This window comes from Mesoplodon densirostris, chromosome 2 (genome assembly GCF_025265405.1).
Source record: "Mesoplodon densirostris isolate mMesDen1 chromosome 2, mMesDen1 primary haplotype, whole genome shotgun sequence".
Lineage (NCBI taxonomy): Eukaryota > Metazoa > Chordata > Mammalia > Artiodactyla > Ziphiidae > Mesoplodon > Mesoplodon densirostris.
The window spans coordinates 115,702,216-115,726,634 of record NC_082662.1 but is presented as its reverse complement, the minus strand read 5'-3'; the positions used below and the strand labels follow the sequence as shown (position 1 = coordinate 115,726,634).

Below are 24,419 nucleotides of genomic sequence, written 5' to 3'. Positions count from 1 at the left end.
GCCGCAGAGCGGCTAGGCCCGTGAGCCATGGCCGCTGAGCCTGCGCGTCCAGAGCCTGTGCTCCGCAACGGGCGAGGCCACAACAGTGAGAGGCCCGCGTACCGCAAAAAAAAAAAAAAAAAAGATATCATTAAAATACTTCTCTAATATTGTTCAACTGTCATCATTCTGAGACTCTACCTGTTGTCTATTTCTACTATTTCAAGCAAGAAGAGTCCTCCCTCCAATCCCAGTCATTCTTTGTTTAAAGTGTGGATAGGGACTTCCCTGGTGGTCCAGTGGTAAAGAATCCGCCTTACAAGGCAGGGGATGCGGGCCCGATCCCTGGTCAAGGAACTAAGATCCCACGTACTGCGGGGCAACTGATGTCACGTGCCTCAACTAGAGTCTGCGAGCCGCAAATTACAAAGCCCACGTGCTCTGGAACCCACACGCCACAACTAGAGAGAAAACCTGCATGCCACAACTAGAGAGAAGCCCACACGCTGCAATGAAGATCCTGCATGCCACAACTAAGACCCAATGCAGCCAAAAATAAATAAATAAGAAATAAATCTTTAAAAAGAAGGAAAGAAAGTGTGGATAAAACAAATCCCAGAGACAAATAATTCCTTAGTCTTTAAACCCTTTGAAGTGTTTTCAGGTACACTTGAAAGGGACATTTACTCACTATTGCATTTAAAGTTCTGTCACTCTTCTGACGAAACTTTCTGGCTAGTGTTAGAGCCCTCTTTCTTTAAAAAGAAAAAAGAAAAGTATCGTCACATAGGCCAAGTGTACACTGAAAAGGAAGTCAGAAAAAGCCTGTACCAAACTTAGAAAGGTATCCCAAAGGCTATAAGCTAACACTACAGTGGTCACAAAAATCATAGATTATTTTTTAAATTAAACATTCACTATTGAGATATTTATATATTCACAGGCAAGTGAAAGAAATAATACATGTCCCATGTATCCTTTACCCAGTTTCCTCCAATGGTAACATCTTGCAAAACTATAGTACAATATCACAACCAGGATATTGACCTGGATACAGTCAAAATACAGAACATTTCCATCACTTTAAGGATCCCTCATGTTGCCCTTCTACAGCCTCCTGCATTTCCCTCCCACAACCCTCCCATTCCTTAACCCATGACAACCACTAGTCTGTTCTCTACTTCTGTAATTTTTTCATTTCAAGCATGTTATATAAATGAAATCATATTGTATGCAACCTTTTAATATCGGCTTTTTCCATTCATCATAATTTTCTGGAAATTCATCTAGGTTGTGTGTTACATGCATCAATAGTTTTTCTTTTAATCCTGAGTACTATTCCATGGTATGAATGTGCCTGTTTGTTTAACCATTCATCCATTGAAGGACACCTGGGCTGTTTCCAGGTTTTGGCTATTATGAATAAGCTGCAATGAAACATTTGTGTACAGATTGTGTGAAGAGAATCAAATTCTTCAGGTTAAGGTGATCTAGTTCAAGAACTGAATTAATGCTACAATGATCTGAATAATAATAATAATAGTGTTTTTCAGAAACAGGCTCTATATTCAAGCAATTTATAGGCACTGTCTCACAACACAATCCTATGAAGTAGATATTACATCCATGTGAAAATAGGGATGGATAGACTAACTTGCCTGAGGGTATATAGCCTAAAAGTGACAGTTCTGGAATTCAAACCTATGTTTGACTCTGTAGCCTTTGCCATTAGTCACTGTGTATATTGTATTATCAATTATCAAGTGCCTGAACACTTCCACTGATGGGGAACTCACAAAGCAGTCCTGCTTTTATGGAAAGTTCTTTCACAATCTGAGGTGAAATGTCTCCTTGTAGCTTCCATTCACTATCCCAGCCTTTCTCTTTAGTTTTACAAGCTACCTTCCATGTGATAAATTGAAGGTAGTTATGTCCCCTATTTTTTCTTTTCCAGGGTAAATGTCTTCAGTTTCTCAAAGCAATCATTATACAAGTCCTTTATGTTACTCATCAATACTCTTCAGCTATCACCTATCTTTTTTTAAAATAAATAAATTAATTTATTCATTTATTTAATTTTTGGCTGCATTGGGTCTTCACTGCTGCACGTGGGTTTTCTCTAGTTGCTGAGAGTGGGGGCTACTCTTTGTTGTGGTGTGCGGGCTTCTCACTGTGGGTGGCTTCTCTTGTTGCAGAGCATGGGCTCTAGGTGCACGGGCTTCAGTAGTTGTGGCTCGCAGGCTCTACAGTGCAAGCTCAGTAGTTGTGGCGCATGGCTCGCAGGCTCTACAGTGCAGGCTCAGTAGTTGTGGCGCATGGGCTTAGTTGCTCCGCAGCATGTGGGATCTTCCCGGACCAGGGCTCAAACCCGTGTCCCTTGCATTGGCAGGCGGATTCTTAACCACTGCGCCACCAGGGAAGCCCTCACCTATCGTTTTTAGATTTTATATTTTCAAGAGTAACTATTTTGTTATTCTATAACACCACTGTTTGAGAACACAGCTTACTAACATCATCAGTTCTTTCTTTCTTTTTTAGTTCTTTCTTTTTTAAACAAATATTATTATCTAACAAAATCACAGCAGCCCTTTTAATGGAAACTGTCAAGCTGATCTCAAAATTCATATGAAAATGCAATGGACTCAGAATAGTGTATAAAACCTTGAAAAATAAAGAACAAGGTTGGAGGGCTCACACTCCTGATTTCAAAACTTACTACAAAGCTACAGAAATCAAGACAGTGTGGTATTAGCATATGCCTATAGATTATACATGTCTGACCCATATGTCTACAGATCAATGGAACAGAGTTGAGAATTCAGTAATAAACTCTTTGAAGACATATAGGAGTAAATCTCCACGACCTTGGATTAGGCAATGGTTTCTTAATGATGCCAGAAGTAACAAAAATAAAAAAAATAGATACTTGGACTTCATCGAAATTAAAAATTTCTGCTTCAAAGGATACCATCAAGAAAGTAAAAGACAGGAAATCCTCTGGCAGTCCAGTGGTTAGAACTCAGTGCTTTCATAGCCAGGGCTGAGTTCAATCCCTGGTGGAGGAACTAAGATCCAGCAAGCCTTGCAGCGTAGCCAAAAAAAAAGAAGGTAAATGACAACCCACAGAATGGCAGAAAAGATTTGCAAGTTATACATCTAATAAAGGACTTATATCCATAATATATTATACAAAGAACTCTTTACAACTCAACAATAAAAAGAAAATGTAACTCAAAAATGAGCAAAGAGGGCTTCCCTGGTGGCGCAGTGGTTGAGAGTCCGCCTGCTGATGCAGGGGACACAGGTTCGTGCCCCGGTCCGGGAAGATCCCACATGCTGTGGAGCGGCTGGGCTCGTGAGCCATGGCCGCTGAGGCTGTGCGTCTGGAGCCTGTGTTCTGCAACGGAAAAGGCCACAACAGTGAGAGGCCCACGTACCGCAAAAAAAAAAAAAAAAGGCAAAGAACTTAAAGTTTTTCCAAAGAAGATATACAATGGCCAATAAGCACATGAAAAGATGCTCAACACCCTTAGTCATTAGGAAAATGCAAATCAAAAACACAATGTGATACCACTTCACACTCACAAGGATAGCTAATATCAAAAGAACAGACAGGGGCTTCCCTGGTGGCGCAGTGGTTGGGAGTCCGCCTGCCAATGCAGGGGACACGGGTTCGTGCCCCGGTCCGGGAGGATCCCACGTGCCACAGAGCGGCTGGGCCGGTGAGCCATGGCTGCGTCCGGAGCCTGTGCTCCGCAGCGGGAGAGGCCGCAGCAGTGAGAGGCCCGCGTACTGCAAAAAAAAAAAAAGAACAGACAATAACAAGTAATGGGGAGGATGTAGAAAAACTGGAATCCTCATACACTGCTGCTGGAATTGTAAAATGGTGCAGCCACTTTGGAAAACTGTTTGGCATTTCCTCAAAAGTTTAAATGTGGATTTACCAAATGACCCAGCAATTGAGTCCAAGCTCGCTCTGCTCACTGCATGACAGGTCAACAAGTCGGAGACGAGGTGTTGAGGCAAGGAATATGACTTTATTCGGAAAGACGGCAGACCAAGAAGATGGCAGACTAAAGTCTCAAAATAACTATCTTATCCGGGTTTGGATGCCAGTTTCTTTTATAGCACAGAGAAGGGGAGGAGATGAGGAAGTAAAAAGGCCATAAGTTTTGCAAATATCACCTGGAATGGCCAGCCTCAGGGAGGGGAGGTGTTAATTTCTTCTTTCTTGTAACCATCCAAAGGTGGACAGCGACGGGATGTTTCCCTGAACAAAGGCACTGTGGTTTAACATTCAGGCAAAGGGGCCCGTTCCCGAGGCAGGCCATTATGTATAGACAGTCTCCTTTTAGTGAACAACAACAGCGGAAACCAAAGGTTAAAGTAAAAGAAACAGATCCAACATGCACTGCTGCTGTAACAAATTACCACAAACTTGGTGTCATAAAACAACACAAATTTGTCATCTTAGAGTTCTGTGGTTTAGAAGTCCAAAATCAAAGTGTCGGCAGGACTGTGTTCTTTCTGGATGCTCTAAGAGAGAATCTGTTTTCTTGACTTCTCTAGGTTTTAGAGGTTGCCCATTCACCTTCAAAGCCTACAACAGTTGGTCAAGTCTATGTCCTACTGCCTCACTCTGACAGAGTCTCTGGTCTCCCTCTTCCACCTTTAAAGAACTCTTGTAATTACAGTGGGTCTACCAGATAATTCAGGACAATCTCCCTATTTTCAGGTTAGCTGATTAGTAACCTTAATTTCCTTCTGCCATGTAACATTATGTGTTTACTGGTTCCAGGGATTAGGGCACGGACATCTTTGGGGGGAACCATTATTCTGTTTTCCATACCTTCCTTGGTTCAAATAATTCAGGGTTCATTCATTCAATAAGGTCATTTTATTGAGCGCTTAATATATTTTAGTCTCTGGTAGGCACTGGAGCATAAAAGAACTGAATACTATCTTACTTGTCTATACTTAGCTGACAATTCATGAATCAGTGCAGTTACCCAAAGCTAGTTGAAGACAGAGACTGTAAGTAACTTTCTTTATATACAAGTGTAGTGGAATTCCATTAAAGGTGTTTTTTCTTTTTAGCATATGCAATTATGTTGCTAATGAGAAATTTACTATGAAGGCAATGTGGTATAGTGAAAAAAGTTAAGTTTTTAAGAGACAGGCAAATTGAAGTGTAAAGACAGTTATCCGACTTCTTTGAGCCTCAGGCTTCTCATCTGTAAAATGGGGGTAAGATGATCTACTTCAAAGTGTTGTATAAGGATTAAACAAGAACACAAGTTCTCTTGGCATGGTATTCCACAAATGTTAATTCTCTTTCTCTTCTCATATTTTAAGTATCTAACATTCATTCCAACATTTCCATGACTTGCTTTGCACTAGACTACAAAAGAATATAAAAGAAACATAACACATAGTCCCTGCCCTCAAATTAAAAATGTTCTTGGTAGGGTAACACACCTGCATACATGACACAATAAAAAAAAGATCAATGGCTCCTAAATGGCTTCATGAAAAAGTTGGGACTTAAGGTTAGGAAAAGCAAATATAGAGTGAGGTAATTAAGGCGGATTTCCCTTAAAAAAAAAAAAAAGAAAACAAATAAAACCTGATCCATATTTTGAAATATAATATGTTAAGGGGGAAATTTAGGAGCGTCTACTTGAACTTTAGAGCTTGAATAGGCCTTTGAGATTAATCTAGTACAGTGATTTTCAAACTATTCCCAGATCCCTACAAGTCCACAGATGTGAAGGAAAAGGTAAACCCAAGTGGATCCCTCACCTAATTTATTTGGCTTTACCCACTGGGTGAAACTAACGATTACTAGAATAGAAGAAAGCTTTGGAATTATCTGTGGATTTTAATAATCCATAGTTCTCCTGAATTCAATCATCAAGAAAAAGTAAATGTTCATGCAGAGTTTTACGAAACAAGTATCAGTAACCACGGAAATCTGACAGAACTAGTTTTGCACTGTTTTACCAACAATTTGGAAGAATAGGACACAAACTACCAATTACACCCACAAACTTTATCAACATCAAGAGTACTGTGAACGATAACATCAACTCTCTGCACTTTCCCTGTGCCTAGGAGCTAATTCTACTTTACACATATTTTATTATTTTACCACACCAACCCTGAAGGCAGATTTGGAGTTAACTAATTTTTATGTTCAGTTTTTCGTTTGTTGTTGATAAGGAACTAAGAAGAATAACTTTCTGAAGAACACACAAGACACGGGAGATCGAGTCCAGACCTGAACTTGAAATATATGATGTCCTTATCCTCTAACATAAGGCTGCCTAATGAGGTTGAAAATGCATCATCCATCCACGAGGTTTGTGTAAAAGTGCTCAAAAACATCATCGCGTATAGACAGTGGTGTGAAATTCGAAAATCTAAGCTGGGTTTAAAAATTAAAAAAGAAGAAAGAAAAAGCCGACCACTGAGCCGGTTCCTTCTTGGGTCCTAGGTCCGCAACACAGAGCCCGGAGGGAAGCCCCCTAGGAGGGTGGCCGGCCCTACCGTCCTCACTCCCTACCTCATGGAGGCTGAGAGTCCCGCTCCTTTCCCTCATGGGTACAACCCCCGTGCCGGTTCACTTCCTCACCGAGAGTCGCGGACCAGCTCTCCCGACCCGGTAAACCGCAGACACTGTCAAGCGCTGGCTCCTCGGCGATCGTCCCGCAGCAAAGACTGAAGCTCGGGTCGTACGGCAGGAAGCTGCTCAACGCGCAGCCGCCGCGGCCTCCAACCACCGGCCAGCGGAGGGGCGCTAGGCTGCCCCTAACCAGCTCTCTGCGGCCAGGACGAGGCAGGGTAAGGGAGCCGCGGCGTCGCGGTGCCGCGGCCAGCGAGGTAAGTAGTCATAAGTGTCTATCCGCCACTCGGGGTAACTCCTGTCCTAACGACAAGCTCTGCCGGCTTCGCCTGTCGTTTTCTCCCCCGCTCCTGCAGCCGACAGGAATGGAACAGTCCCGCGGGGGGATTGTGGGAGGCGCACGCGCGAGGGGTGGAGGGTTTGTCGGGGGGGCCGGCGGAGGAGGAGGCGGCGGCGGCAGTGGCGGCGGTTGGTGGCAGTGGGGGCGGGGAAGGGGGGGAGGAGAGGAGAGGAGGTGGAGGAGGAGGCTTGGGCTCTCGCTGCTGAAGGTACGCGTGAGGGCCCGCGGTAGAGCTGGCTTGACAGGGGCCAAGGGGAAGTGGGGGATTGTGCGAGGAGGCGCCTCAGAGCGAGTGCGTACTGGCTGGCGGGCGCGCAAGGCGGCCGAAGGCGGTGGTTGGTGGGAGCAGCGAGCGACGAGCCCAGATACACTCTGGCGCGTGCGGACGGCCGTGCGCGCTCCGCCGCCCGAGTCGGGTGAGGGGGGAGGACGAAGGGGGAAAACGCGAGGAGGGAGGAGTGGGAGGTGGGGGGGCACGAGGCGCCCTTCGCTCCCTCCCTCCCAAGGAGCTGCCGCCGCCGCCGCTCTGCCGCCGCCGCTCCCGCCGCCATTTTGGGTTCGCTTTGCGGAGGGGGAGACGATCCTCGTCTCGGTTGCGGGACCCGCCTCCCCTCAGTTTCCCCCGCTTAGCCCCACGCCTTTCCCCTCTCCTCTCTCGCATTTCCGCCAGTCCGCTCACCCGCTGGCCGCCTCCTGACAAGCGGGAGGGATCCGCTGTGGACCAAGGGAAGCGGAGGAGCCTGGTGGCGGCCGCCCCCTCTTCCCCACTTCCCTGCACTCTCATCTCTCTCGGCCTCGGCCTCTGACACGGTGAGTAGAACCGCCTGGGGAGGCCTTTGGGCCTAGGTACTCCCTCAGCGACTTAGTCCTTGGCTTCCTGGGAGCTACTGTCATCTCCCGGACCTGGACCTCCGGGAGAGCGGTGGTAAGGATGGGGGAGGGGAGAGTAGGGAAGGGGATCCTGAGCTTACCGGGAAGTCCCTTCTGACGGGGGTGAAGGGGTGTCCCTGACAGGCGGACTCCTGGCTTGGGGGAGGGGGCGGGAAAGTAAGCGAGTGGAGGCGGAGTCGGCTGTGCCCCTGACAGGTTAGTTTGTTGTGGAGGTAGGATTGGGGCATCCCCCATAGTCCTGTTGGTTTCGTTTAAGGGATAAGAGCGGCAGGAGGAAAGATCTTCTGAGGGTAGTTTACGTGTACGATCAGATCTGTGGTGTCCCTGACACGCTGAACTGTATGTAGGAAGGATAGAATGATCTGTTACAAGTTTAATAAATGTTACTGGTTAATTTGTGCATTGAAAGACATGTTTTTGGTCTAGAAGACAGATGGTATGTTGGTGTATAGCGGCTGTGTTTGTGTGTGTATGCGAGGAAGGAAAGTGTTCCGGAAGAGTTTGCTTGTATTTGTATAAGTGTAATGGAGTTCCACTTATAAGTTAGCTTATTTTAAAAATAAAACTTGGGGTGTTCCCTGCTGGTTGATATGTATGTGTATTTTAGGGTTTGGGAGTGCCTGAATACTTGCTGGGAAAGAGAAGTCGTGGCAGTATTTTAGAAATACAGCATGTAAATGTGGGGTCAGGGATGGGAAAACTTGTCATAGCCAGTTATTCTTAAGAATAGTCTATTCCTCAGAATAGAGTGAACTGTGTAGATGTGAAGGCCCAGAACATTTTTACTTGAACAATTACTATGAGGGTATAAAGAATGGATGGCCTTCTTGTTGATCTGAGTTTATATTAACACCTTATAATGGAATAAAGCTTTTTTATTCAGAATGCTCTTGCAGTTTGTTTGTGATCCTAAATAAATCTCTGTGAAAATGGTGGGATGGGTGTTTCCTCCCATTTTACAAAATAGCAAATTGAGGCATAAAGAGATAATTTTTCCAATGTCATGTGTTAAATTGGTGACAAACTTGGGCCTATAACAGATATTTTGGCTACTAGTTCAGTAGTATATTCACCATACCATGGCGTCTCAGGAGGTCTTTGTCAGGCAGATCTGAGTTTATTGGAAAGATAGGGGCATATTGACTGGTTGGATGGTATTTGGTAGAGATCAGTTGTGTCAGACAGAACATAGGTTGTCCTTGCCAGGTTAGCCTGTGAGAAATGGGTATTCCATGACTGTATTACTTTCTGTTTATGGAGGAGGCATAGCATTTCTGACACTTTAGCTTGTATGTTTGAGGGAGGCATGTTTAACTTGTACCATAGCAGCTGCATGGGGGCTGACAGCTTAACTCTAAGGGAGGAAGGATCTTCTTTCATTCATTCAACAAATATTTGTTGAATAACTCTTCAATAAATGCTCCCTGCCTTGGGGTGGGAATAATCAAGGTGACCCTGTTGAAACAGCCTGGGTACATATGAGGGGATTTGTCTTGACAGTAATAAATATTGAGACAGTGATACATATTGAGTCAAGTGAGGCTCACAGGTCAGTGTGGAGTTGAAACTAGAAAACCTTCCTAAAAAGCCTATTCAGTTTGGAGGGAATTTAGATCTTCCAGACATTTTACTATGGAAGGATACAAGTGTATTTAAGCATCTAATAGGGTGGCCAGTTTGTGGTACAGTGTGCCGCCTTTTGCATTTTCTTTTGGCATTTCCAAGTAAACTGTTTTTGGGATCTGGAATTGTTGATGTTTGTGCCTGTGGATATTGGAACTTTTTGGCTTGGCTGAAGAAATTCTTCCAGAGGCTAATTTTGTACTAAGGATCCCCTCTATGAATATGAGGGAAGAATACTTGAATTAAGCCAACTTAACTATTTCTTGGAAAATGGAATGTTTTTGATTTGCTAGATTAGCAGTTCTTAAAAGTTTTTTTCTGGTCACTTATTCTTCTGAGAATCTGATGAAAAAACCCTCACTGTAGAAAATGAGCATGAGCACAGTTGCACGAATTATGCATACAAATTTCAGAAACTTAAATTGTAGTGAAGTATTGATAGAACCAATTTATATTCAGGTCTCATTTAAAAGCCTTTTTTTTTTTTTTAATAGTTTTGTTTGGGGATAGAGATGTTGGTACGAGTTTCAGGTGAAAGGTTCTTTGACGGTGTTTGAGCATGCTGACGATAAGGAGAACTTTAAGATCTTTGTTTTTTATTCTTTATTCTTTGCAGATTGATTTCTCCAGTGTTAATACATGATTCTGAATTAGGTGATAAGAGGATATAACACAAATGTTTATAGCTTTATTCTTTTTCATTATAATAATAATTTGTATTCTCAAACTCATCTCTTTCCAGTTTTGCATTGGGACTGAGGTGTTTTGAAGCTCATTTCCTGGCATTTATCTTAGTTATAACAAACGTTATTGAGTTATTTTTATGCAGGGGACACAAAGATGAATAATATATGGCTTCTGTCCTTGAAGCTATTCTAATCCTGTTGAAGCTATGAGTTGTGTGATAGTGGGGGCTTGCTAAAGGGCAAGGTGGATTGAAGCATGTTCCTAGAAGTTGAGATTTCATGACTTAGTTGCCAGAGAGGTTTTGCTATTATTCTTAGGAAGTTACAAAGTCTTCACATTCTGTATGCAACTTTGTAGCTTAAAAAGTGTGCTTTAATATCATTTGATATTTTGGGATGAAGAAACTGTGGTTTGAAAAGGAGGCAAATGTTGGTAGCATTCCTGATCTTGTCTTGGTTGTATTTCTATAGCGAGTTTATGTAAAAAGGTCTTAATGTCATTTTGGATATGCATGTACCTAGACAACACTTCTGGGATGAAATCTAGTAGCTATTTGACAGACTACCCATGAATCTAGTACTGAAAATTAAAAGTAATTACTGAATTTTTAAAGAAAAGAAATTCAGAAAGGTGTTTTAATAGTACAGATTACAGGATTCAGTAAGATAATGGAGATATCTTAAGAAAAATGGTCTGATTGTCTCTTTATTGTCATGTCCTCTGTGTAAGAATGTCATGTAAATTTGTGAAAAGTTTAATACTTTCTGTAATTTTTAACTTGGGTAGTAGGTTCATGGTTTTGTTTTGTTTTTTTAATAACATGTCATGTGTGTGTAGTGTGTCTATATCTGTGCATATGGATAACATATGTATATAGTCTCCTATAACGTATGAGATACTTCACAATTAAAAAAAACAATGCTTGCAATAATTACAAAAAATACACAGGATCTTTAAGGATCGAGAATAGAAAGTGATTTTCATGAGTTGTATTCTAAAATATGGAGTATAACTTCCCTATGTCTTGCTAAGCACTGTGTCTTTATAGTATTAGCAATACCATTTGAGGCTTTATTCTAAGTCTTCCATGCCTTACAAATAAAGAATTTGGACACATTCAGTCCTGACTAAAATGATCTACCTGCACACAGTGGAAAAGTTTTACCATATGTGTAGGTGGTGTATCTCCATTAAATAATTTCATATTCTTGAGTTATGCATGTTGATCTAAGTCTTTTAAAGGTAACATAACACCTTATATTACCTTATATTATAATCCACTGTGAGGTCTGCTTTGTGCCAGCCTTTCCAGAAGCATGAGATATCTTAACCCTGGCTATCATAAGAGAGAGAAAGGAAAGTAGTTTTTGTTTTGAGCTATATTGCTAGTCTTTTTTAAAAAATCATCCTTCTTTAAATTACTTGTAATTTATTTGGTTTATATTCTTTCATTTGGAGAGGATAGATTTTCATACGTATGATTTGTCGTCTTAGTTAATGATAACTCATTTCATGGCTTAGAAATCACTTTCTTAAAAAAAAAAAGAAATCACTTTCTTAGTGACTGTCTCATTGGGGGGTGTTGATGGCAGTGTGATTTTTTTTTTTCCCTTCTATTTTTCGGCCACGCCACCCAGCTTGAGGGATCTTAATTCCCCAACCAGGGATTGATCCCGTGCCCCCTGCAGTGGAAGCTCGGTGTCTTAACCACTGGACCATCAGGAAGTCCCAGCAGTGTTATGTTGACACAACATAATAAATTATGACTTCACGTAATGATGAAATTTAACTAATAATCTTACTGCTATTTCAGAGTTCTCTTTCCTTCATTGAGCATCTAACTTTTTTATGTTTGAAGAGTACATAGAATTTTATTTTTAGCATTAATAGTTTTTGCTTTCCATAGTTTTTAGTCATTTGCTCTCAGACATATGCAAGTTGATGACAGGAGTGTATACTTTTTTTTTTCATTTAATTTTGTTCCTTTTTTTAAGTGTGGAAAATTTCTAACATATACAGAAATGAAAAGAGTGGTATAGAGTTCTCATGTACTTAACATCCAGTTTCAATAGTTACTCACACCCAGTTATCACACTATATCCCACCTACTAGCCTCTCTTCCTCCTCCCTCGCTTTGCTTATTTTGAAGTGAATCTTCCAGATGTTATATTATTTCATCCATAAATTCAGTGTGTATATTCTTTTAACTCTTAAGTGGGGAATTATTTCCCTATAGTTAGGTTTATATAACTTTTTAAATAAACTATCTGATGATAGTTGGAACTACACTACTCATACCAAATACTTCCGATCTGTATTACCTGTCAATAGGAATTCCCTCTGCAAACTAAAAGAAATGAGCTGAGTAGAAATTTACCTCACTGCCTTTAGATGTTTGCATTGAAAAACACAGTTAGTTGCTATGTTTCCTAGAAAAGTTTATCAACTTTTTTCAAACACACGAGTGAGAAATAATGTCTCTTAGTTCTTTCGTTTGTTTTGTTTTTTTAGTCATAGTGACAAGATGCTAAAAACATTTCCTACTCTTGGTTCCTCTTGATTTTCTAACTGGATCTAGTTACCACAAAGAAATCAGATGATACTGGTGATGTTGAATAGGAGCTGAAATTGGTCTAAAATCAACTTGCTTTTTAAAGAGAATGAAATACACCTTGTTTTGAGTTTTGAAATTCTGTTTGTGGATGTTTGAAAATACGTATCAAAAAAAGCACAAAATACATTTCATTGCTTAAACTGCTAAATATGAACCATATTACAGAGCATGGTTATGATGAGTAGAAATACTGTAGAAAAAGAAAGTAAATATTCCTATTGAGTTATGAAGATGAAACAGAGTATAGAGATTTGAAGTGGTTGCTAGTAAGGTAGAATATAGATGTATATCCTTTCCTTCCAGAAAAGGCTGACAGATGAATGTGAATTCCATCACTAATGAAAGTTTGGTCAACTTATCTTTTGTTATTTCTTTTGTTATAGTCCCACAGTAAATAAATCATGAATCTTTGACTTAATCTTCTTGTTTTACATTTTGTTCTATCTTTTCTACACTTGATACCAAATCACTCCTCTCATTCAGTTTTATTTGTCCTAAGACCACAGGTGGACAGTGTGTCAGATTATAAAGGAGCTATATCATGGCTTCTTGGTGTAAATGACATTGAGAATGTGGTAGAGACATTCCTTATGATAAGGTTTCTTAAATTCAGCACTGCTGAAAATGAAAGCCCTAGAGTTTAGATAGTAACATTTAAAGCTTAACAGGGCTTAATGGAGAGAATTTAAAAGATTGTCTTTGAAAGAAAAACTACTAATTCTGACATTTGAGAAAATGGGGGAATGAATTAATCATGTATAATCATTATGGGTTGAACAATATTATATACATATATATATATATATATACATATATATATATATATATATGAGGATACAAAGATTGGAGAATAAGAATCTCAAACAAGTAGAGATTGCATGTATATGATTGATAAGTAAATGGTAACATAAGTTGGAAAGTTAAAGTTTAGATGCAGAAGCATATCAAAGAAAAAAGAGCAGCCACCTTAAAACTGCAATTAGTTAGAGATTTAAGTTAATTATAAAAATAATTCTGAGTGTGTTTTTAAGGGGAAAAAAACCCTCAAATGTAGAACAAATCAGGGTTTAATTTCTTCTGAACAGTAATTGTTCTGTTTGTTCAGTGATTCATTCATCATTTAACCAACTAACATTTTTTCAGTACTTACTCCATTCGCATTTCTGTGCTTAGGTGTTGGGAAAAAATTAGGATTCTTTTTTTAGTTTGTTTTTTGCCTGAAGCGAGTTGTGAATCTAGTAAGAGGAACATGATGTTAACAAACTTAATATATGATGTAATACATTTCTCCCAGGTAGAGAGGGGAGAAAGTTATTAAGTCTGTGGGGAGAAAGGAAAGGTTAGGGATGGCTTCTGACCAGTGGGAAGAGACAGGTTTTAAAGGATAAATATGAGTTATTCAGTAAGGTATAGCAAGAGCATTCTAGGTAGAGGAAGATCATCTGCAAGGGTATGAAAGTGAATATAACATAGCAGAATGAGTTCAGGGGACTGTAATTTGAATCACTATAGAACTTTCCACCCACTCCCCTATGATTTCCTGTGTCTTCAGTGCTATATAAGGTTGGCCTTTGGGCTTAGAGATCATCAAAAAAATAAAGATGGAACTATGTTCAGTATACTCTACTTACACAAAATAGTATATTGTTACAGTTAAAGGTAATTTTAACAAAGTTTCAAATCAAGAAAATAATTGGTTCTCTTTTAGTTACTCAGAAAATTTTTACTAGAATACGTTCTTTCAGCATTTTAATTAATCGGGCCTTGTCTACAGTAGTTACCCAGCCAAATAAAATAATATATAATTGCTTTTCTTAATATTGAAAAATCTCCCAGCCTCCACATTGGTATATTTCTCCTCAATTTGTTGCAAATTTCAAATAGTGATTAAGACTGTGGACTCTAAAATCTGACTGAGGGATTTTCCTGGAGGTCCAGTGGTTAAGACTCTGCGCTTCCACTGCAGGGGGCACGGGTTCAATCTCTGGTTAGTGAACTAAGATCCAGCAAGCCACGCAGTGTGGACCAAAAAAAAATCAAATTGAGTAAGCTCAGATTCCAGTTTTGCTACTTACTATGTAACCTTTAGCAAAATACTAAAATACTTATGGTCTTTGGTTTCCTTGACTGTAAATTGATGATAATACTTATAGCAAAGGATTGTTGGAGGATTGTATGAGATAATATGTGTAAGTTCTTAGCATAATTTATGTTATGTAGCAAGTGCATAATACAGATTTGCTGTTATTTCATTTCCTGAAAAGAGAAATTTTTTAAAGAAAGCAAATGACCTCCCTTATATATATTTCCTATAGGAGGTAAGAATATGTAAAATACATTTGTGAAAGTGTGTATAAACAGCTTATTTACATGTATACGTGTTTTTTTCTGATTCTTGGTTTATCTTACTTTCCTCACATGTAAATTCTACTTTTGTTTTTTTCCACTTAACTCCATGTTAGGCGTTTGTGTTTGGCTTCATTTTACTTTCTTACCAAATCAAGGATTTGTCTCCAAAGTGAACAGGAATATATCTCACTGTGTGAATATTTTGGGGTAGAGAACCTTAAGTCTTTGAACAGAGTTGGGTTTAGTTATGACAGATCTCTTTTTAAAGCTGATCACGGGACTTCCCTGGTGGCGCAGTGGTTAAGAATCTGCCTGCCAGTGCAGGGGCCACGGGTTCTCGCCCTGCTCTGGGAAGATCCCAAATGCCATGGAGCAGCTGAGCCCATGTGCCACAGCTACTGAGCCTGCGCTCTAGAGCCTGTGAACCACAACTACTGAGCCCGTGTGCCACAACTACTGAAGCCCACACGCCTAGAGCCGGTGCTCTGCAACAAGAGAAGCCACAGCAATAACCACGCGCACCGCAACGAAGACCCAACTCAGCCAAAAATAAATAAATAAATATATTATTTTTTTAAAAAAGCTGATTAGTATTTCCTTTGATTTTTAGGAGCTCAGTGTAGTCTTCTAAAGCAGAACCTATCTCTTTTATTAAACCACCTCATTTGATTGAGAAAAAAGACCAACATGTATTCACTGAGTGATTATTATGTGCCAGGCACTAGGATACGGTCACAAACAAAATAAGGTCCTTGGACATTTTCCTTTTCCTTCTCCAGGACAAGATCTTTCAGTATTGATTTAACATATTGCTACCATCATATTACATGTGGTTCAAGCAAAACTCATTCTTAAGGTATAGTAAATATTTCTCGGGATACGTTATTTTACGCCAGAGCAAATCAATTCTAGGAAAAAATCTCTAACTCTTGAGGAATCTTTATTGTGTGCCTGTGTTTTATCAAGGCAGTCCATTGGGCAGTTAGGCCTTTGGGGTATCAGTGGATTAAGTTCTCTGTTCAGAGTCAGATAAAAACCAGCATTCTGCCTCCTGTGCCTTCCAACAGAAGGCATTCAACAAGTATTGATTGTATACAGTTGGCCGTCTGTATCCATGGGTTCTACATCTGCGGATTCAGCTGACCACAGATCAAAAATATTTGGGGGAAAAGAAATTCCAGAAAGTTCCAAAAAGCAAACATGAATTTGCCTCATGCCGTCAACTATATAGCATTTACGTTGTAGTATTTACAACTATTTATGTAGCATACACATTGCATTAGATATTATAAGTAATCTAGAGATGGTTTAAAACAGCAGTCCCCCACCTTTTTGGCACCAGGGCCTGGTTTCATGGAAGATGATTTTTCCGTGGACGGGCTGGGGATGGTTCAGGTGGTAATGTGAGCGATGGGGAGTGGCAGATTAAGCTTTGCTCACTCACCCGCTGCTCATCTCCTGCTGTGCGGCCCGGTTCCTAACAGTCTGCGGACCACTACGGGTCTGCAGCCTGGGGGTTGAGGACACTTGGTTTAAAGTATAGAGGAGGATGTGCTTAGGTTATATGGAAATACTATGCCATTTTGTATAAGGGACTTGAGCATCCCTTGGGTTTTGGTATCTGTAAGGGGTCTTGGAACCAACCACCTGGAGATACCGAGGGAGAACTGTACTTTATGCCAAGTACTGTGCTAAGCCCGGGGGATAGAGCAGTGAATAATGATAGTCAAGAATCACTGCCATCATGGTACTCACTTTCTAGTGAGTGGTAAGATAGATATTGTATACATGGATATGATATCATAGCATTCCAGTGATAAGCATTCTGTTTTGTTTTTTTTACTATTTATTTATTTGGCTGTGTCAGGTCTTACTTTCAGCAAGCAGGGTCTTCGTTGTGGCATGCAGGATCTTTTAGTTGTGGCATGTGGGCTTTTAGTTGTGGCATGTGGGATCTAGTTCCCTGACCAGGGATCGAACCCAGGCCCCCTGCGTTGGCAGCACGGAATCTTAACCACTGGACCACCAGGGACGTCCTTCAGTGATACGTGTTGTAAAGGAAATGTAAACAAGGGGACATTAAGTAGTTAGGGAAGTCCTTTGAGGCAGTAGTATTTGAGCAGAAATCTGAATGATACGAAGGACCCCATGAATCTATCTGGGGCATAAGCATAAGTGCTGAGGCAGTAGTGTGGTGTATTTCAGAAATGGGAAAGAGCTGGAACAGAGTAAACACTGTGGGGAAGAATAATAGAAAATAAGGAGAAGAGGTAGCCAGGGCCTAGATAATGTAGGGACTTGTAAGACTTGACTAAGTGTCTGGGTTTTATTCTGGACTTGATAGGAAGCTGTTGGGAGGTTTTGAGCAGGGAAATGACTTGGTCTAATATATACACTTTGGAAGGCAAGGGTAATGCAACCAGAGTGATCAGTTAGTAGGAGGTTGTGATATTTGAGGCAAGAGATGATTATGAGTTGAACCTAAAGTGTTATCGGGGAGATGGATTTGGGGATATATTTTGAAGGTAGTGGGGAGGATAACCTGGATTGGGTGTGTGGTCTGAGTAAAAGAGTAAGTCAAGAATGATTCCAGTGATGGCCTTAACATTTGGATGCTATTTACTGAGATGATGAACACTGGGAGAAGCAGGTTGCGGGAATGCAGATATTAAGTTTGGTTTGGGTATACTGACTTTAAATTTTCTATTAAATGTTTCTGGTTGAGATATTGAGTAGGGCAGTTGGATATGTAAGTCTTGAGGTTGGGGCAAATGTAAATTTGGGAGTTGATCAGTGTAGGGATGCTGTTTAGAGCCATGGGACTTCATGAGATTACCTGGATAGTGAATGTAGAGAAGAGATGAAGTTCTTGGACTGAGTTGTGGAGTATTCTTGACACTTAATAAAAATGCCAGGGTTGAAAGAATCTTTTGATAATTTTAGGGATAATACTTTGCTGACTAAGAAAACCTAACAAGTACCAACTAGTCAAGACATAGAGACAAAAATAAAATGTTGAGGAACAAATTGCTATTCTTTTATCTGTTAAATAACTCTTTGTGTCGCAGAGCTCAGAACACTCATTTTATGTGAAATTAAGAACCAGAGTGCCTATTTCTACTTGGTTACTCTGAAAAGATGGCCAGAATGGTCATTAGCTTCTTCCTAGATATCCGTTGTGGAGGGCAACATAAGGTAAAACAAATAAATACAAGTTTATAAAGTAATGAATGAGGTGTCAAAAGACATGAAGCTGCTTACTCATTAACATGATAACCATTTCTAGCTTTGAAAATTTACAGAGTAAGATTGAGATCAAGCTGACTCCTAATTTCTTATGTAGCTTATCATTGGGCATTGTTATACCTTCCTTTTATTAAGCTGGTTTTTCATCTGTGGACTTAATTAGTCAACATACCTAACCTCCTAGAATACATTTGTAAGATGTAACTAATACTTGTAACTCTTAGGGGCTTAATATCGTTTAGGTTGACTTACTGTATTTTGCAGGACATGTTTTTCTGGATGTGGGTAAGGATCTATGTAAATACATTTGAGGTGTCAGAAATTGGAAGGAATAGGAATAACAGACAATAAAAGCAATCACAGTGTATAGGTTTTTTGTTTTGTTTTTGTTTTTGGCTGCATTGGGTCTTCGTTGCTGCGCGTGAGCTTTCTCTAGTTGCAGTGAATGGGGGCTACTCTTCGTTGCGGTGCCCGGGCTTCTCATTGCCGTGGCGTCTCGTTGCGGAGCACGGGCTCTGGGCATGCAGGCTCAGTAGTTGTGGCTTGCGGGCTCTAGAGTGCAGGCTCAGTAGTTGTGGCGCATGGTCTTAGCTGCTCCACGGCATGTGGGATCTTCCCAGAGCAGGGCTCGAACCCATGTCCCGTGCATTGGCAGGGGGATTCTTAACCACTGCGCCGCCAGGGAAGTGCCTAGGTTTTTTGTTGTTGTTGATTTAAAAACCTATCAGGAACCCTCTTAGCTAATGCATGAAACATATCCTCTTGTTTGAGCACATGACTTCACACTTGCCGATCCACCTCTACCATTAGGAAAATGTAGGGCCCATCTGTTGAATTGGCACTGTGCCTAAAAGGCTGGTAGTTTTGGACTTCGTCAGTCCAGGAAAAGGAATTAATTCCAGAACATTGAGGGGAAACTTTTCTAGTAACAACATATTCCCTAGAGTTTTTCTGATCTCTTGTTGCTGTTTTACAGAAATCACCAGAGAATTAAGGATCCATATCATGTATGATTTCTTTTTCCTAAGTCTAAGTCAGAATTATCATTCGTATGTAGTAGAGAGCCTGTTCTCTTCCATGTAAATGGTGTCCTTAAGAAAACATTAACAAAAATTTCCAGATAGTTAGAGGCAGTCTTCTTAAGTAGAATTGAGATGTTTAAGAAAGTAGTATGATTTGGGATTCAGATAAGCCTCGAATAATATTTCTAGATGAATCTGTTCCACACAAATCTGGAAACTATTTACTGAGACTTATAACTAGGTGATTAAAAATGGCCACCTCCAAGTTTCTTGTTTCATAAGCGTCTTAATTATGAATGTTATGGAATGACAGTTGCATTATTTACCTGTTCTTCAACAGGGATTGCATTTAAAAATGGACATAAACTCACATGGGATGGTGGTGGTTAGATGGTGGTTTAAGTAAATCTTTGCTGTACTGTCTGTTATCTGTCCACCTTCTTTTTCTCTTCACCATTTTGATAATGCAATAATTTCTGGAGAATCATTAGTCAAAGCAGCATACCATTGTTAGAGTGGCAGACTGGGTATAAGAAAAGTAATTCTCCAGAATCAGTAAAATGGCAGCAAAGTGATAATCATCTATCTGTGACCCACCCTGACTGGCTTCCAGCATACAGTTACCAAGCCTCCCTAGCTATATCCCACACACATCTCTGAAATGCATGCGATTTCTGAATCCAAACCTGACCATGTGCCTTGGCAGGACACACTCTTTAGCACTCTTCGAGATCCTGCCTACATCTTTAGCTTTGTGTCTCACTGGGCCTCCTACCCTTGTGCTTCAGCTGTTTGGAACTGTCATCATTCCCATACACGGTTCGTTTATATCTCCATGACTTTCATGTTCCTCCCAGTGCCTGGCTGCTTAGAGAACACCCACCCAACTTCTGAGACAAAGTTCAAGTTGATGCTGTGAAGCCTTACCTGGCCACCTCCCCTCTTTTGGTGAACAATATGCACTCATTTGTCTTTGGCATATACCTAGGAGTGGAATTGCTGGGCCACGGGGTAAGCATATTTTTATCTTTAGTAAATACTGTCAAACGGTTTTCCAAGTTGATTTTATGACTTTATAACTTTATCAGGCTCCACATCTTCCCCAGCTTTTGGTGTTGCCATTCTTTTTAATTTTAGCCGTTTTGGTGGGTAATAGTATTTCATTGGTATTGATTTGCATTTCACTGATGACTGGTGAGTTTAAGCAACTTTTCATGTGTGCGTTGGATGTTTGGACATCCTCTTGTGAAATACCTGCTCTTAATATATATTCTGAATGCAATTCCTTTCTCAAATATATGCGTTGCAAATATCGTCATCCAATGTATGGCTTCCCTTTTCACTCTCTAGGTGGTGTCTTTTGATGAACAGAAGCTCTCATTTTTCATAAAGTCCCATTTGTCTTTTTTTTTCCTGATCTAGTTTGAAGAGGCATGTAGTTGTGGGTAGGAGGAAATGGAGAATTACTTATTAATAGGCATAAAGTTTCTGTTAAGATGAATAAGCCCTAGAGATTTATTGTATAGCATCGTATGTATAGTCAACAATAGTGTATTGTACACTTAAAAATTTGGTAGATCTCATGTTAGGTGTTCTTACCACAATAAAACAAAATAATAAAAAGATAAAGAGGTGTGCAGTAGGTGGCAGTCTATTGAATGGAAACAAAAAGGAGATGAATATATTAAGGAAATAGCTAGTCAGTATTAAGATAATGGAGTTAGAAAGTACATCCAAAAGCTATTGGGTTAGTTTTCTCAATTTCATGTATATATGAACAAGACTTGAGAGGTGTGTGCATATGGTACCTATGTATATTTCAAATCTTTTAAAAATATGTTTTTATTGGATTTGTGTTTAATTATAAAACTTACACAAATTCTGTAACAGGTCAAGGAAAAAAATATTTATAAACAAGATTTTTCCCGTTTACTTCCAAACCGTTTCCCCTAAAGTAACCAGTGCTGTCAGTTGGTGTATAATCATCCATATTTATTTCTATGTGCATACAAATACATATGTTTTTTTCTACTCTTTACAAATATGAGATCAGGCTTGCATTTTTACTTAAAAATAGCATACATGGCTGTATATTTGTGTGTGAGTATATATATATTTAACTGTTTTTGTGTATGTAGCACATCAAGGACTGCTATAATAAGTATCCTTTTATTGGTGCTTTTATTTTTCTATGATAGAAAAGATTACTTTCCAAAATGATGGTGGCCACTAGTGCCCTCTTTCCCACCTTGCCAGTATTAGTTGTTATCAGTCTTAAATTTCAACCAAAGTGATGAGTGAAAAATATCTTACTTCACATCTCCCTGACTACCAGTGAGGTAGATTATCTTTTTATGTTTCTAATTATTTGTCTCTTCTGTAATTGCCTGTGCATATCTCCTGTATGTCTTTTCTTACATTCTAGTTTATAGAATAACTTTGTATGTTAGATATATTAATCCTTTTTCATGTTCATTATATTTTCTCCCAATCTATTGTTTGTCCTTGATTTTTACATCTTACATTACGGTATATAATGCTTTTATGTAATCAAATTGGTCACTTTTTTCCTTTATGGTTTCTAGTCTCCTGATTTGCTTAAGGTTTCTCAACCATAGGCTATAGAAATATTTACCAATACTCTTCAAGTGCTTTTATTTGTACATATAGCTCTTAAATCCATGAGGAAATTATTCAATTTTTAATTAATTAATTAATTAATTAATTTGGCTGCATTGGGTCTTCATTGCTGTGCCTGGGCTTTCTCTAGTTGCAGTGAGTGGGGGCTACTCTTCTCTGCAGTGCACAGGCTTCTAATTGTGGTGGCTTCTCTTGTTGTGGAGCATGGGCTCTAGGTGCACAGCTTCAGTAGTTGTGGCATGCGGGATCAGTAGTTGTGGCATGCGGGATCAGTAGTTGTGGCACACGGGCTCAGTAGTTGTGGCACACTGGCTTAGTTGCTCCGCGGCATGTGGGATCTTCCCAGACCAGGGCTTGAACCCGTGTCCCCTGCATTGGCAGGCGGATTCTTAACCACTGTGCCACCAGGGAAGTCCATGAGGAAATTACTCTTGTGTTTAATGAGGAATGGTTCTAACTTTGTTTTCTCCAAATGGATAACCAGTTAGGTCAACATGCAACAAACATATATCAGATAAATCAGCTTCTTGCCATATTGAAATCTGTTAATTGAAAAAGGTTTTATCAGGACTGCCACTAGTCCATAATCTGTTTTTATGTAAAGTAGGAAGGGAATCCCTTCCACAAGAAACTTTATTTTGATCTGCCAGAAAAATGTTAAATAGCTTTATTGAGGTATAATTCATGTGCTATACAATTCACTAATTTGAAGCATACAGTTCAGTGTTGTTGTTGCTGTTGTTTTTGCGGTACGCGGGCCTCTCACTGTTGTGGCCTCTCCCGTTGCGGAGCACAGGCTCCGGACGCGCAGGCTCAGTGGCCATGGCTCCCGGGCCTAGCCACTCCGCGGCATGTGGGATCTTCCCGGACTGGAGCAAGAACCCATGTCCCCTGCATCAGCAGGCGGACTCTCAACCACTGTGCCACCAGGGAAGCCCCAATTCAGTGGTTTTTAACATACTCATATAGTTATGCAGCCATCTCCACTATCTGATATTAGAACATTGCATCTTGGTACCCATAGTCGCTCCCCATCCCAGGTATTCCCCTTTTACCCTAGCCTTAGGTAACCACTAATCTACTTTCTGTATGGGTTTGCTGGGTTTGGACATTTCATACAAACGGAATCTTACAGTGTTGTCTGTTGGAACTGGCTTCCTTCATTTAACATAATATTTTCCAAGTTCATCTATGTTGTAGCATGTATCGGTACATCTGGCCCTCCATATCCATGGGTTTCAAATCCGCACATTCAACTAACCATGGATTGAAAATGTTTGGGGGGGGGTTCCCAGGTGGCGCAGTGGTTGAGAATCCACCTGCCAATGCAGGGGACACGGGTTCGAGCCCTGGTCCGGGAAGATCCCACATGCCGTGGAGCAGCTAAGCCTGTGCGCCACAACTACTGAGCCCACGTGCCACAACTACTGACACCCGTGTGCCTAGAGCCCATGCTCCACAGCAAGGGAAGCCACTGCAACGAGAAGCCCGTGCACCGCAAAGAAGAGTAGCCCTACTCGTCGCAACTAGAGAAAGCCCGTGTGCAGCAACGAAGACCCAACACAGCCATAGATAGATAGATAGACAGACAGATAGATAGAAAGAAAGAAAGAATGTTTGGGGAAAAGAATTCTGGAAAGTTCCAAGAAGCAAAATTTGAATTTGCTGCACGCAAATATTTATACAGCATTTACATCGTACTTGCAGCTATTTATGTAGCATTTACGTTGTATTAGGAATTAGAAGCAATCTAGAGATGATTTAAATGCATGTAGGTTATACACAAATACTATGCCGTTTTATATAAGGGGCTTCAGTATTTTTGGATTTTGGTATTTGTAGGGGTTCTGGAACCAGTTCTCGGCGGATACTGAGGGATGACTCTACTTCATGCCTTTTCATTGTTGAATAACATTTCATTGTATGGATAATGTTCCTGTGAACATTTGTGTACAAGTTTTTGTATAGATAAAATTTTTAAAAATCTTTTTATTTAACAAATTTATTTATTTATTTATTTATGGCTGCGTTGGGTCTTTGTTGCTGCACGCAGGCTTTCTCTAGTTGCGGCAACTAGGCGCTACGCTTCCTTGCTGTGTGCGGGCTTCTCATGGTGGTGGCTTCTCTTGTTGCAGAACATGGGCTCTAGGCGCGGTGGACTTCAGTAGTTGTGGCACGCGGGCTCAGTAGTCGTGGCTTGTGGGCTCTAGAGCGCAGGCTCAGTAGTTGTGGTGCACGGGCTTAGTTGCTCCACGGCACGTGGGATCTTCCCGGACCAGGGCTCGAACCCGTGTCCCCTGCATTGGCAGGTGGATTCTTAACCACTGCGCCACCAGGGAAGTCCAAGATAAATGTTTTCATTTCTCTTGGGTATATGCCTAGGAGTGAAATTGCAAGGTTATG

General features: G+C 40.5%; 2 protein-coding genes, 1 non-coding gene and 1 pseudogene across 10 annotated transcripts in view; 1 reads left to right on the top strand and 3 right to left on the bottom strand.

The window, feature by feature from the left end:
• The window catches only part of DAP3 (death associated protein 3), a 29,500-nt gene extending 22,866 nt beyond the window's left edge, over positions 1–6,634 (bottom strand). Inside the window, exon 1 of the mRNA XM_060090704.1 lies at positions 6,545–6,634. Within this exon, the coding sequence (XP_059946687.1) occupies positions 6,545–6,549 (5 nt within the window). The 5' untranslated portion in view covers positions 6,550–6,634. The remainder of the gene's footprint in view (positions 1–6,544) is intronic.
• Positions 131–7,704, bottom strand: LOC132484297 (protein enabled homolog; annotated as a pseudogene).
• The window catches only part of ASH1L (ASH1 like histone lysine methyltransferase), a 215,451-nt gene continuing 197,823 nt past the window's right edge, over positions 6,792–24,419 (top strand). For 2 of the 8 annotated variants that reach the window (XM_060090690.1, XM_060090683.1), the window contains exons 1-2: positions 7,415–7,754; positions 20,234–20,387. The gene's annotated coding sequence lies outside the window, so the exon portion shown is untranslated. The other 6 variants (XM_060090685.1, XM_060090686.1, XM_060090689.1 and 3 more) reach the window with 6 other exon arrangements.
• On the bottom strand, positions 17,068–17,140 carry TRNAG-GCC (transfer RNA glycine (anticodon GCC)). Its single transcript has one exon. It is a non-coding gene; the product is annotated as a tRNA-Gly (tRNA).